The sequence below is a fragment of the Bubalus bubalis genome, chromosome 24 (genome assembly GCF_019923935.1).
Source record: "Bubalus bubalis isolate 160015118507 breed Murrah chromosome 24, NDDB_SH_1, whole genome shotgun sequence".
Taxonomy (NCBI): Eukaryota; Metazoa; Chordata; class Mammalia; order Artiodactyla; family Bovidae; genus Bubalus; species Bubalus bubalis.
Genome location: NC_059180.1, coordinates 22,087,938 through 22,101,549, shown reverse-complemented (window position 1 = coordinate 22,101,549; position 13,612 = coordinate 22,087,938). Strand labels below are relative to the sequence as shown.

Below are 13,612 nucleotides of genomic sequence, written 5' to 3'. Positions count from 1 at the left end.
TGGGATGTGTGCGTGCCTGTTGCCCTGTATGTGTAGAATTTTCAGGGTTATTCTAAAAGGGTTTCTTAAACCAAGATTTCCTCACACTGGCACAAGTATAATAAAAATTCACTAAAAATTTCCTTCATAAGTAACCTTTTTTGGGGGCTCTTTTCTTAACACATCTGTGTTTTTGAAGGTCATCCCATTCAATTCTGTTTTTACATTCAATGGCTTTGTTGTAGATTTGCACCCGTTGTTGCAAAAGATGGCGGTGAGTATTCCATTTTCTTCTAAACAACATCCCCTCTCCTGAAACCGCCAACTCGTGGATATTATACTTGATGTTATCTCTTTGCCTTTTAGGAAGAAATAATAGATGGAAGCTACCTGAATGGTAACGTTCCCACTGTCCCTGCTTGTTGTGTCTAAGAATTTCAAACAGGAGGTGCCTGTGATCTCTCTGGAATGATTCCTTTTTAAGTTGTCTTTTCATTTTATTTCCATTGTAGCATTGCTGGATCTCATACAGTTTCAAAGGTAACTCATCCTAAAGGGGAGGGGGAGGGATGGAATAGATTTTCTTAATGGAAGTCCCTTAACTATAAAAAGTACTATATACTCGTTTATCCAGTTTATCCAAAATTTATCCAATGCACAAGTGTTTTAGAATAGATACATTTGTTTCATATAGTTTTGGCCCCCTCTGCTAGGGATGGGGGAGCCTGTTGGGCTGCCGTCTATGGGGTTGCACAGAGTCGGACACGACTGACGCGACTTAGCAGCAGCGGCTGTAACACAAGAGCTAACATTTACTGAGCGCTTACTATGTAGCAGGTACTATTCTAAGTGCTTTATGCATAGAATACACATATAATCCTCACAAACCTCAGCCTCCTCCCACCCAGGTAGGTCCTTTTGTTATCTCATTGGATAGAATAATGAAACTGAGGCCCAAGGAGGTGATTTAAGGTCACTCAGCTGGGAAGTGGTGAAGCTGGGGTGTGTATCCAGCAGCCTGGCCCCAGGGCTCACTGTCGCTTTATTTTTTTTAGAATGCTCTATCATTTTATTTTATTTGGCCACACCATGCGGCATGTGGGATCTTAGTTCCCTGACCAGGAATCGAACTGGTGCCACCTGCGATGGGAGTCTTAACCACTGGACCACCAGGAAAGTCCCTCACTGTCCCTTTATGTACTGTTAGATGCCACCCTGTGGAGCAGGGCACTACATAGTGTTGTGGCAAGATAAATATTAATAGATAATTCTAATATAACAAGTACTATGAAGGACAGATGGGAGACTTGGGGCCTCATGACAGGAGCACTCAATCATATTAAAGTGAAAGATCCCCATAAACATTCTTCTCCCTAAGGTAACTCCAGTTGACAGTATTGAATATATTCTTGCAGGCTAAAATTTTTTATCTGTCTCTAACTATCCATCTATCTAGCAGCACCTATATATCTATCTATAACAAGAATGTGGTTATAAAAAGCCTTCTAATTGTTTAAGGCAGGAGAATTTGCTGCCAGCTACTCCATAACAGCTGGAAGCAAAAGTCCCACTCATTCCCCTTTTCTGAGTGAGTGGCATTCCATTGAATGGGTATTACCACCTGTTGTTGGACACCTGCGTTGTTTTCAATTTTTGGCTGTTATGAATGAAGGTGTGCATTTTCTGTGTGTTTGGCAATGTTTTAGCACTTTCCATGTGTGGACAAATTTAATTCTCACAGTTAGCTATATTACATCAGAGTAGGCAATGGCACCCCACTCCAGTACTCTTGCCTGGAAAATCCCATGGGCAGCAGAGCCTGGTAGGCTGCAGTCCATGAGGTCGCTAGGAGTCGGACATGGCTGAGTGACTTCACTTTCACGTTTCACTTTCATGCATTGGAGAAGGAAATGGCAACCCACTCCAGTACTCTTGCCTAGAGAATCCCAGGGATGGGGGAGCCTGGTTGGCTTCCATCTATGGGATCGCATGGAGTTGGACATGACTGAAGTGACTTAGCAGCAGCTATATTACATAGAAAGGGAAACTGGGGCACAGGAAAACTCAGTAAATTGCCTGAGTCCACACAGTTGAGTGGTAGAGCCAGGATTCAATTCCACGTTTTGAGCCAACAGTCTTAACTATGCTATTCCAGCCTCCCATGGTATACACAGCATTTGTTTTGTAAATTTAATATAGTCGGGGGGCTTCCCTGTTGGCTCAGCTGGTAAAGAATCCACCCGAAGTGAGGGAGACCTGGGTTTGATCCCTGGGTTGGGAAGATCCCCTGGAGGAGGGACACCTGTCCAAATCCATCTGTTTGGATTGTTAATCTGAGTGGATTGTTCCAGGATTTAGAATATAGCACACAGCTCTGAAACTGATTATTGTCTTTGAGAGACTGGTGTTTGGGTGGGTTCCTAATACCGGAAACTCCCCCACACTGTGCCAGGGCAACACATCTCCTTCCTCCAAGCACAGAGTTCCTAGCATCCTGGCCCATTCCCACTGTCCTCTCTGAACTTCGGTGCCCTGAGCTCTCAGCTAGCAGGGGGACTACCCATCCTAGCGGAACCTGTCATCATGACCTTCTCTGTCTGTCTTTGACTGAAGCTCCCACGTGTGGACGGCAGACCTGTCCCACAGAGTCCTGGCTTATTTGAACTCACGGAATGTTGCCTTCACCATCCCCAGCCTGAAGGTGTGTATCTGAGACCCACCCCTGTGTTCCCCCCTCAGTGCACAGGGATTGAAAACTCAGGAGCCAGGTGAGTTGGAGAACTGGTGGAGAGCTAGTCTTCACTTCCACAAAGAAATGTGTTCTGTCCAGTTTTTTTTTGAAATGTGCTATAAGCTCTCTGTCTTTCGTTTTTCTACTTTTGTTGGAGACGTGGTGTCTGTATAGGGTATAGGCTGAGCTGCTGTCTCTCAGCAAAGCCCCCTCAAATTACAGCAGCTCAGCCATGAAAGTAAAAGATGCTTACTCCTTGGAAGGAAAGTTATGGCCAACCTAGACAGCATATTCAAAAGCAGAGACATTACTTTGCCAACAAAGGTCCGTCTAGTCAAGGCTATGGTTTTTCCAGTGGTCATGTATGGATGTGAGAGTTGGACTGTGAAGAAAGCTGAGTGCCGAAGAATTGATGCTTTTGAACTGTGGTGTTGGAGAAGACTCTTGAGAGTCCCTTGGACTGCAAGGAGATCCAACCAGTCCATCCTAAAGGAGATCAGTCCTGGGTGTTCATTGGAAGGAGTCATGCTGAAGCTGAAACTCCAATACTTTGGCCACCTCATGCGAAGAGTTGACTCATTGGAAAAGACCCTGATGCTGGGAGGGATTGGGGGCAGGAGGAGAAGGGGACGACAGAGGATGAGATGGCTGGATGGCATCACCGACTTGATGGACATGAGTTTGGGTGAACTTCGGGAATTGTTGATGGACAGGGAGGCCTGGCGTGCTGCAATTCATTGGATCGCAAAGAGTCAGACACAACTGAGTGACTGAGCTGAACTGAACTGAAACAATTTAGCTTATTTCTATTATATGTGATAGTCCAGGGCCAGATAGGAAGTCCAGAGAGGAGAGGCAACTCTACCGCAAAAGGCCACCGGGGGACCCAGGTTCCTTCTGTCTTGTTGCTTTGTCATCATCTAGGGAGTTGTTGCTTGTGTGGTTGAAATAACATATCCATTCTCCAACCCAGAGAGGGCGCCGTGGGAAAGAGGAAGTGAAGGGTCAACAGCCTCTCTTTCAAGATGTGAGCTGCAGGTTGCATACTTCCTCCTGCTCACATTTCATTGGCTCACAGTCCACAGTCACATTTTACTGCAGAGGAGTAAGATGAGAGGCCATGTACCCGGATAAAACCTGTGGGCTTCTGTTGCTAAAAGGAATTACAAGAGAGTGGATCTTTGGGTATAATTATCAGTCTCTCAATCGCAGGTCCAGGAAATATTTTTCTTCCCTTTAAATTCGACCATAAGAAAAACAGTAGCGCAAGTGTGTAAATAGATGGCAATGGATATTTACATTAGGGAACAATAGGGCATGGTAGGAACTGCAGTGAGCTGGCCAGCCTGTACCTCATTAGCGTAATTAGTAGATGGGGTGCAATATTGTGCCTTTATCAATACACTGTGAAGAGCACAGAAAACCTAAAGAACATTCTTTCCGAATTCAAAGACTGTTACCTGATTCGGCAAAGAGGTCATATCACTTATGAATGAAGTTCTGACATACGTCTTTGTTGTTTCAACTTTTACTGACTTTATGGTGAAGATGAAAATTCATGTGAGAGCTACGCTGAGATTGCTGGTTGTTAACCACTTACAGCCACTAGATGGAGGTGGCTGGTGGCCTCACGGCATCTGCTTTCTTCGTCTTGTTCATCAGTCTGTGTAATCTATAAAGAAGTGGTGCTTGCCCTTTTCTCTCTACCAGTAGGGCTCCTCATGAAATGTGTATATTTTAACCTGATTTGAGCTATACTCCCTCTCTTCCTGTTTGTATATTCATTTATTCGTTCAGTACCTACTCATCCAGCCTCTAGTCTCTGCCAGGCACAGTTGTAGACTCTGGAGACTCAGAACAGGCAGTCACCTTACCACCCATGTGGGTCTTTCATTCTAGAGGGAGAGACATTGAGTAAACAGTTCTTCAACTCATTCAAGACAGAGGATAATGGCTGGCACTGATTGAGAACACTTTACGTACTCATTTACTCTTTGTGATATAGGATTAATCCTTACTTACATAGTAAGTTTGACTCTTGTCCCTACTTTTCAGCTGAGAAAACTAAGACCTGGAGATACTGTTGCCCATTTGTCAAAACCCAGGAATCTCAGTTAAATTTGACTTGCAGATTAATAACAAATACATTTTAGTATAAGTACGTCCCATGCAATATTTGGGATATACTTATGCTCAAAATTATTAGTTGTTTATCTTTAATTCAAATGTAGCCGGGCATCCTGTATTTTATCTAGCAATCCTAGTTAAGGAACTTGCGTGAGGTTGCACAACTGGTAAGTGTCAAGGTGGGGATTTGCACATGGATTGTCTGGTTCTGCCATAAAGGTTTTGTCATCTGCGTATCTGAAGTTATTGATATTTCTCTCGGCAATCTTGATTCCAGCTTGTGCTTCATCCGGCCCAGCGTTTCTCATGATGTACTCTGAATATAAGTTAAATAAGCAGGGTGACAATATACAGCCTTGACGTACTCCTTTTCCTATTTGGAACCAGCCTATTGTTCCATGTCCTGAACTGTCTGATTCTAGAGCTTACCTTTTGTCCATGATGCTTTGCTGCCTTTCCAGAGCATTTTTATTTAAGGAAGATTTAGAAAATAGCTCCCCAGATAGCAGAGGAAATCTCCTCTAGGAGAAACTGCTGGCCTCTGCTCCTTACCCTGGAGGGGATACATAGCCAGTTCATGCTGCCTGAATGTTGCTCCTGTGCAGAGGGTTTGGAGCATGGCAGAGGGTTTGGAGCATGGCAGAAGGTTTGAGCAGTGACCATCTGGGCATAGTAGAATATCTGGGTAGAGGTCAGCTGCTCTGGACTTGAAACCTCAATTGCCTGCAGGGACCAGGCAGCTATGGGATAATCAGCTACCTGGAGGGTGGTGATCAGGAAGAGTAATTACAGTGAGCGACTGCCCCTTGGCCTGTTGATTATTACACAGAAGGGGATATGTGTCCAGAATTGCCACATCTTTGTGGATTTTTGTGAGGAATTTCCTGAATTTTTAATGTTGGCAGCTCATTAAAAATTTTGGAGCCAACTCCGCCAAACGCGTGCAGGCTGCCAGCCTGTGGTCCCTGAAGGGAATTAGGTGGCTTGGCTGGGTGGTAGCCGTGTGCTCCTGTCCTGTCCTCACTGACTCGCCCAGCATTCCATGTCCAGGCAGCCATGGAAAACCTCCTGGAGCAGCGTTTGTACCAACCCCAGAAGCTGCTGGAGGACCTGAGGGGGACAGACGCTCAGCAGTTCCACACCGCCATGAAATGCCTCTTAGAAGACAAGAAGGACCACCTGGTGAGGCTCTCTTGGCATCCTGGGAGTGGGGGAAGTCCAGGGCATTCAACTTGGTGCTTGTCAAGTTGAATGAAATTGAGCCTCATTCTGGCCTTTCTTCATTTCCCCCCTGAAAACTTGGGACCTAGATTTTCTGTCTTACTTCCTCCAGAGTTCAAATGAAGTGCCTTATAATTCATATCCTTATGGTAACTCAGATGGTAAAGAATCTACCTGCTATGCAGGAGACCTGGGTTCGATCCCTGGGTTGGGCAGATCCCTTGGAGAAGGAAAAGGCAACCCAATCCAGTATTCTTGTCTGGAGAAGCCTGTGGACAGAGGAGCCTGGTGGGCTACAGTCCATGGGGTCATAAAGAGTTGGACATGACTGAGCAACTAACACTCTATAAGTACTAAGAAATGAAGGATGCCCAGACCACCCAGTGTAGAAACTGGAAAGACAGTTCAGTGGGTTGTGCAGCTGGAGCTCTCCCAGCTCACTGCAGCTCTGAACCCTCAGGAATGCCACCTGCACACACTCACACTCTGTCCAGGGTCCTGGCTAAGCCTTACCAAGATACTGTTCCTGGTTTGGGGGGATTCTGAAACCTCAAATGAACAGAACTTTCTTCTCTTCTAGTAGGTATAGTCCTTCCTCAATTTCAACTCTGTAAAAAAATGCTTTGTAGTTAAAACCAGTCTGAGGAAGGCTGGTATAAAAATATCAAAAAAGAAAAAAAAAAAAAAAAAAAGGTATTGTAAAGGCGCAGTTGTGGCAGTCAGTTTTTTGAAAGTAACTTGTGAAGCATTTACCATATCCTAAATTTGCACTCTTTGCAGACTTGCGCACATATGCTCTGCTTTCAGAATAAATTTGCAAATTATACACAAATAGGAGGAAGCTTTTTAATATAGATATTGCATTTATAAATGATCTATATTAGAATATAAAAGTCTCCAGTTATATTCAATTACTACCCATGTTGTACAACAGGTACCTTCTATTTTAGGTGCTAACAAAAGGCTACACAACACACACACGCATGAAGAAATGAGGGGTACTGTGGAGTCCCAATAATTTGGCTTCATAAATACCCATGAATGATTACTGTGTACCAGGAGACACTGGGTTCTGAGATGAAAGACTGTCTCTGCCCTCAAGGAGCTTATGGTCCAGAGGAGACAAAAACAGAAACAGGTAATTTTCACAACATAAGGTTGGCTATGTAAGAGCAAAGCAAGGCCTCTGAGACACAGAGAATCACTGGGAATCAGAAAGGTGAGGTTTAGAGTTTTTCAGAGACAGTTGAAAGTGGAGCAGCATTTTCCTAAGGGAATTGAAGCATTTAAACATTTTAATAATCATAAATTAATTTCAATGTCTGTTATTAAAATACACATCAAAACTGTGAGTTTGATGGAGATGTAATTTTTCCTTTTGAAATGAATTTAAGTTTTAAGAAGAGTCAGTTTAAAGTAAAAAATAAACTAAATAATTGTAAAGGTGATGAAAGATACAGCAAAAATGAGGATGGTGGCCTATGAAAATGGTCTGGATTAATGTTTATTGAGGGTTTACCATGTGTCAGCTATTATCCTGAGGGAATGATCAGTGAGCTGTTTTCTGTAGAGGGCCTGATAAGAAATATTCCAGGCTTTGTAGGCCGTACAGTCTCTGTCACAACTACTAAACTCTGTGGTTGTAGTGTCAAAGTAGATGACAGGTAAATGAATGGATCTGGATGTGTGCCTATAAAACTTTATTTACCACTCCAGTATTCTTGCCTGGAGAATCCCATGGACAGAGGAACCTTGTGGGCTACAGTCCATGGAGTCACAAGAGTCGGACATGACTGAGTGACTTTGACTACTTCACTAAGCTGATCGCCTTGGCTTCAGACTGGTTTTCTGAGGCCAAGAGGATTATTCTTGCAGTCTGATCCTGGTCAGAACTTAACAGTGCATCCTGCCTTCTGTGTCAGCCTTGGTTGCTTCTGAGAAGGGGTGACTTTCTCACCCCTGCCCTCCTCCCCCTCCGCCCCATGGAGGTGGTATACCAGGGCGGATAGCCCTATACCCTCTTCTAAAGTCACTTGCAAGACTAAAAACTTTGGGTACATATGATTGATGACCCCTGTGTCAGTCCTGAGAAAGGAACTAGCCTTTTGAGAGTCAGGGAGAGAAAGCTCAGTAATGCCAGGAAGAAGGCCTGATCAGGGAGTGCCTGGAAACGTTGAAGAGAATCGGCACATTCCTGACTCTTGTCTGTTTTGGATGTTGCTTGTTTCAGAAACAGAAGTAGGTAAGCAAAACTGCCAGATATAACTGCGATGCAGCAGAATGAAGCCATATCCGCGCCTCCAACCTGTTTAAAGAACTGTTTTGTAGCAGTTTGGCTGGTGTGGATTTTTTTTTTAATTTGTTTTGATGTTTGAAGTGGAGCTAATATAAGAGTATTCAGAATTGAAAAAAAAACCCCAAACTTTATTTACAGGAACAGGCGGTAGGCTGCATTGGGCCTGTGGGCCGTATTTGCCAACACTCTTCTAAAGGTTTAACAAGCCAGGACCTTCTGAAATAAGGATAACTAGAATCTTACCATTTCAATATTCAGATGAGGAAACAGGCTTGGAGAGGTTGAGTAAATAACTTCAGGTCACACAGCTTGAAAGTGGCAAATCTGAGGTAAGAACCTGGGTTCCTGACTCTTAGCTGTGAGCCCATGGCAAGGCCCACAGGCTTCTTCTCAGAATAAGGTGTTAACATCTATACCATGAAATACAAAGGATGATAAAGGAAGTTGATTCTATTGAAAGACATTTATCAAAATACGTAAGACTAAGTTGGGGGTCAGTAATTATTGAATACTTTCAATAGTAAGGTTTAGTGGTTGGTCTAATAGCTTCTGTAATTTTGAGGAAATGTTGCGTGTAAGCGAGATTTCCAGTCATTTGCAACAACGGTAGTGAGTTATGAAAGTGTTTGTGATTTTTAGTAATGACACATCAAAGCTTCTTGCTGGTTCAAAGCCACCTTGCTGGCTCGCTGCCTATATTCATCCTTGAAGGAGACGGTGGGGGTCAGCTCCACAGCCATGAAAGGGAGGATGCAATTCCCTCCACTCCCCACCCCTAATACTATCCACAGACCCCTAATACTATCCACAGACCCCTGCCTCAGAACCCCCAAGTTACACTCTTCACCGTTGCACTGTTTGGCCCCACTTGGCAATGACGGAAGTTAGGAAACTTGTAGATGTGGTTAGATGAGTGGGCTTGGATTCAGTACCCTTGTTTCAGATCCCAGCTTTGTGCGCCTTTGGGCAGGTTGTCTAATCTCGCTTCTTGTCACCTGTGATAGTGAGTTAATCATAGCATGTAATGTTTGCTGAGCATTCACTAGGTACCAAGCACTCTCCATTCGTTAAATCTCATTTGGATTTTGTAAATCTAGGAGATAGGCACTGATTTTTATCTTCATTTGAGAGGAAGACACCGAGACTTAAAAAGGATAAGTGACTTACACAGGGACACACACATATAAGTCAAGGGCCTGGGTTTTGAACCTAGGAATATCTGACCCTCAGACCTGTGAGTCTCAACCTATAAGACTGTTATGAGAATAACAGGAGACTATACATGGCTGCTTCATGCTTGGCACAGTGCCTGGCATGTAGTCCATACTCAGTAAATTGTTGTTGTTATTTTTGGAAGGTATGTTGGGTGAAGGACAGAGTTGTGAACAGTCAAATATTGCCTAAACTCTGTCAGTGTTCCTGGGGTCTGCGGTCCAAAGGATTCATTCATTCATCCTAACAGGCTATTTCTCAACATCTGTGTACCAGGAATCCCACTGGGCACATGGCATGGGCCTCAGCACTTGCCTGGCTCAGCGTCTATACGCTGAAATCAGATGCCAGGGCTCCGCCAGAGCCTGGTGAAAGCAGTCTCTATGGCGGTGCTGGGAATCACCTTCCTAGTCGTTCTTATGTACAGCCAGGGTTGAGGTCCACTGGCTTGGAGGAAAGATAGGTTTGTAAGCATTTCTAATCACAGAGTTTGGTTCAGGATGCTCTTGGAAGCCCAGAGTGGAGGGAGGTTTGATTTGACCAAAGTAGGACATCAGAGAAGACTTCACTGATTCAGTGGTGACTGACCTTGACCTGAAAGAATCAGCTGGAATTCGCTGAGACAAGGAGGTGGGGATTCCAGCGAGAGCAAGGGCCTGAGGTGTGACAGTCATGATGTATCTGGAGAAGGAAAAGGTATTCTGTAGGTGACAGAAAAGTCTAGCATATTTGACATAGCAGCATAGTGCTTAATAGTGGTCCTGAATTTCACCTCTGCTGCTAAGCGTGGTCCCTCCCAGTGTTTCCAGATTGAGAGGCAACGCTGACTTCTGTCACTGCTTTAGGAGCTGGACGACATCATTATTGACCTGGGAGAGGTTCGGAAACAAGCCTTGCAGAGCCCGGGTGTGAACCGCAGCCTGTTTCTCATCACGCTGGAGAGGTGTTTCCAGGTGCTGAACCCCCTGGACTGTGTGGAGATCCTGGGCAGGGTGCTGAGGGGGTCCTCAGGCCGCTTTCTCCAGCCGGACATCACAGAGATGCTCCCGCGCGACCTGCGTGAAGACGCCTTCAAGAACCTGTGAGTGTCCTCCCCGCAACCCGCTGATTCCACTCGCTGCCCCTCAGAGTCTATCCTGAGGTCAAGGAGATAACACATGAGGGAGGGGAGAAGGCAGGTGAGGACAGGTTAATATGTGAAGTCAGTTTAGACGTGGCTTGATTAAAACAGTCTCCCACGTTTTAGTCATTCTGGTATCATCCTCATAATTTTTGCCATATTTGTATTCTGCCTGTATTATTATTCATTTTGTGTATTTAAAAAATAGTGATTCATTCTATTTGCTTAAAATATCTATATTAAAAGTAAAAAATGATACATGCTGCTGTATATAAAAGAGATAACAAACAAGGACTTATTGTATAGCACAGAGAACTAGATTCAAATTTGGTAACAATCTATAACAGGAATGAATCTGAAAAAAATAGATATATATGTATGTATAACTGAATCACTTTGCTGTACACTTGAAACTAAGGTAACATTTTAAATCAACTATACTTGAATAAAATTAAATAAATTTTAAAAAGTAAATATGGTATAGTTACTGTAAATGGGAAACCAGTATCATTTGTCTTTGTTGTTATTTAGTTGCTGTCATGTAAAGAATCATAAGAATAAATACAACAGCAATTTAAAAAGTGTCATTAAATCCTAGCTAGATGTATTGCTCTGAGCTTGGGACCTGTTCTCGGGTTAAAAAGGAGCTGAGTGTATGTTGAAGACTCCCTAGCACTGAATTGAGACTTTCTCCTTGAAAGGCAGCCGACTGACCGAACACGGTTGGATCCAGGAGCTCAAATTACACCATCAGCAACGTCTGGGTTTTATAATCTCTCAGCTCTGCCCTCCTCTGCGTTGGCCTTGCTCCCAGGCAAGCTTTCTCCACAACGGAATGTGGGCAGTTCCAGGCCCCTCCTCCGAGTGCCTGGTCCAGAGGACTTTCCCAGCAGTTCCAAGCAGAGTCCTAGACCTGATTCTCATTGGTCCAGACTAGGTCATGTGCCCATTCTTGAGCTGATGACTGTGGCCAATGGGATCTGGTGAGATGAATGGCTTGCATGTGGCTCACAGTTCCACCCAAACCACATGGATGTGAGAGAAACATCATTTTCCCAAGAAAAACTGAGGTGCTGTTATGACAAGAGAGGGGGTGGATGCTTGACAGTCAAAACTCAGATGTCCAGCACAGAAACAGAAAGCCTGAATAAGAGCCCGGGGAAAGATTTCGGGCCCTACAGACAGAAAGACAACAGAATAATACAGGTATAACACTGCATGACAGCAGGTTCTCATCATCACTGGGGAGTCCAGAATATGCCATTTCCTGTTTCCCGATGAGCATCATTTAATCCAACCTCTTCTTTCCCAGATGAAGCAACTGAGGCCCAACAAGGGGACGGTATACCTGAAGTGACCCCATAGGGCTTGACTTAATCTGAACTCAAGCCAGTTCTCCTGAACCTCAGTTTTGCCTTCTTCTTACTCTACCTTTCTGCTTGTGAGGATGATGTCATTAACCCCATTCCCATTTTTCAAGTGGGAAAACTGAGGCACAGTGAGATTGAATAACTTGACCTAGGTCACGATAGAGCATTGTTACAAATGGGCAAGCTTTCCCTTAAATGACGGTTGCCATTTTTTCAGAATTACTGAATATAGCTATCTCCTGTCCCTTTCACCCCCTCTGCTGTTATGAAAATCAAAACAACAGCTGAAAGAGAAAGAGAGAAAGAAGAGGAAGAGGAAGAACCAGAATAAGAGGAGAAAGAGGAAGAAAAACAAGAAGGAGGAGGAGGAGGAAGGGTGAGGAGAAAAAGAAGAAAAGAAAGATACAGAGAGAAGACCCTATGATGGATTGAAAGTTTGCCTCTTCACATATGAAGTGACTGGGAGAGTGGCAGGGACCAACCTTAAGCTTAGGAAAGGTCGGCGAATTGCTCATTTGGTGAATTGATTTTCAGTGGTGGGTGGAATTGAGCAAAGTTTTCCAAGATGAAGAGACTCAACTGTTTTGCCAGGATGAACCAGAGGGGTGATCAGTGCCACATGCTGAAAGGTCAACTCAGATTGGACCAAATGGAACTGCTGGGTGTGGTGACAGGGAGGTCATTTGGGATGTGGGCCACAAGAAGTAGCGTGGCAGTGGGGAAACCAGATGACCATGACTTAAAAAGTGACCAAGACACTTTATACCCACAGGATGTCTGTACTTGAAATGTCAGATACTAACAAGTGTTAACAAGGAGGTGGAGAAATCAGAACCTTCAAACACTGTTGGTGAGAAAGTAAAACGGTGTAGCTACTTTGGAAAGCAGTCTGGCAGTTCCTCAAAAGACTAAGTATAAAGTTGTCATTTGACCCAGAAATTCCACTTCTAGGTCTACATCCAAGGAAGATGAAGCATGTTACACAGACACTTGTACGTGAATAATTATAGCAGCATTATTCATAATAGGCAAAAGGTGGAAATAGCCCAACTGATGAGCAGATAAAGGAAATTTGGTATATTTGTACAACAGAATACAATTTGACCATCAAACAAAGTACTGATACATGTCCCAACATGCATGAACCTTGAAAACATCATGCCATGTGAAAGAGGCCAGATACAAGTGTGACATATTGTATGACTGCATTTATCTGAAGTATCCGGAAGAGGAAAATATATAGAGACAGAAAGTAGATTAGTGGTTTCTAAGAGATGGGGTCATTGGAGGTTCAGGGGTGATAGATAAGAGTACAGGGTTCCTTTTTGAGGCACTAAGTGGGTTCTAAATTGGATTGTAGTGATGGTTGTACAAGTCCATGAATATATTGAAAATCACGGAGTTGTGTACTTTAAATGGACAAATTGTATGGTACACAAATTACAGCTTAATGAAACTGTTATTAAAAAAAAAATGACCAGGTGGTTGGGAAATGGAGATCAGTCTTTGGCAGATATTTAAATGTGATGGAAAGAGGAAAAATGGGAAAATAGCTA

General features: G+C 43.8%; 1 protein-coding gene across 1 annotated transcript in view; it reads left to right on the top strand.

Annotated features, from left to right (window-relative positions):
- OTOA (otoancorin) overlaps positions 1–13,612 on the top strand; it is an 84,167-nt gene that overhangs the window by 11,990 nt on the left and 58,565 nt on the right. The window contains exons 3-8 of the mRNA XM_006061832.4: positions 225–253; positions 346–376; positions 492–519; positions 2,593–2,680; positions 5,888–6,019; positions 10,412–10,647. Of these exons, the coding sequence (XP_006061894.3) occupies positions 225–253; positions 346–376; positions 492–519; positions 2,593–2,680; positions 5,888–6,019; positions 10,412–10,647 (544 nt within the window). The remainder of the gene's footprint in view (positions 1–224; positions 254–345; positions 377–491; positions 520–2,592; positions 2,681–5,887; positions 6,020–10,411; positions 10,648–13,612) is intronic.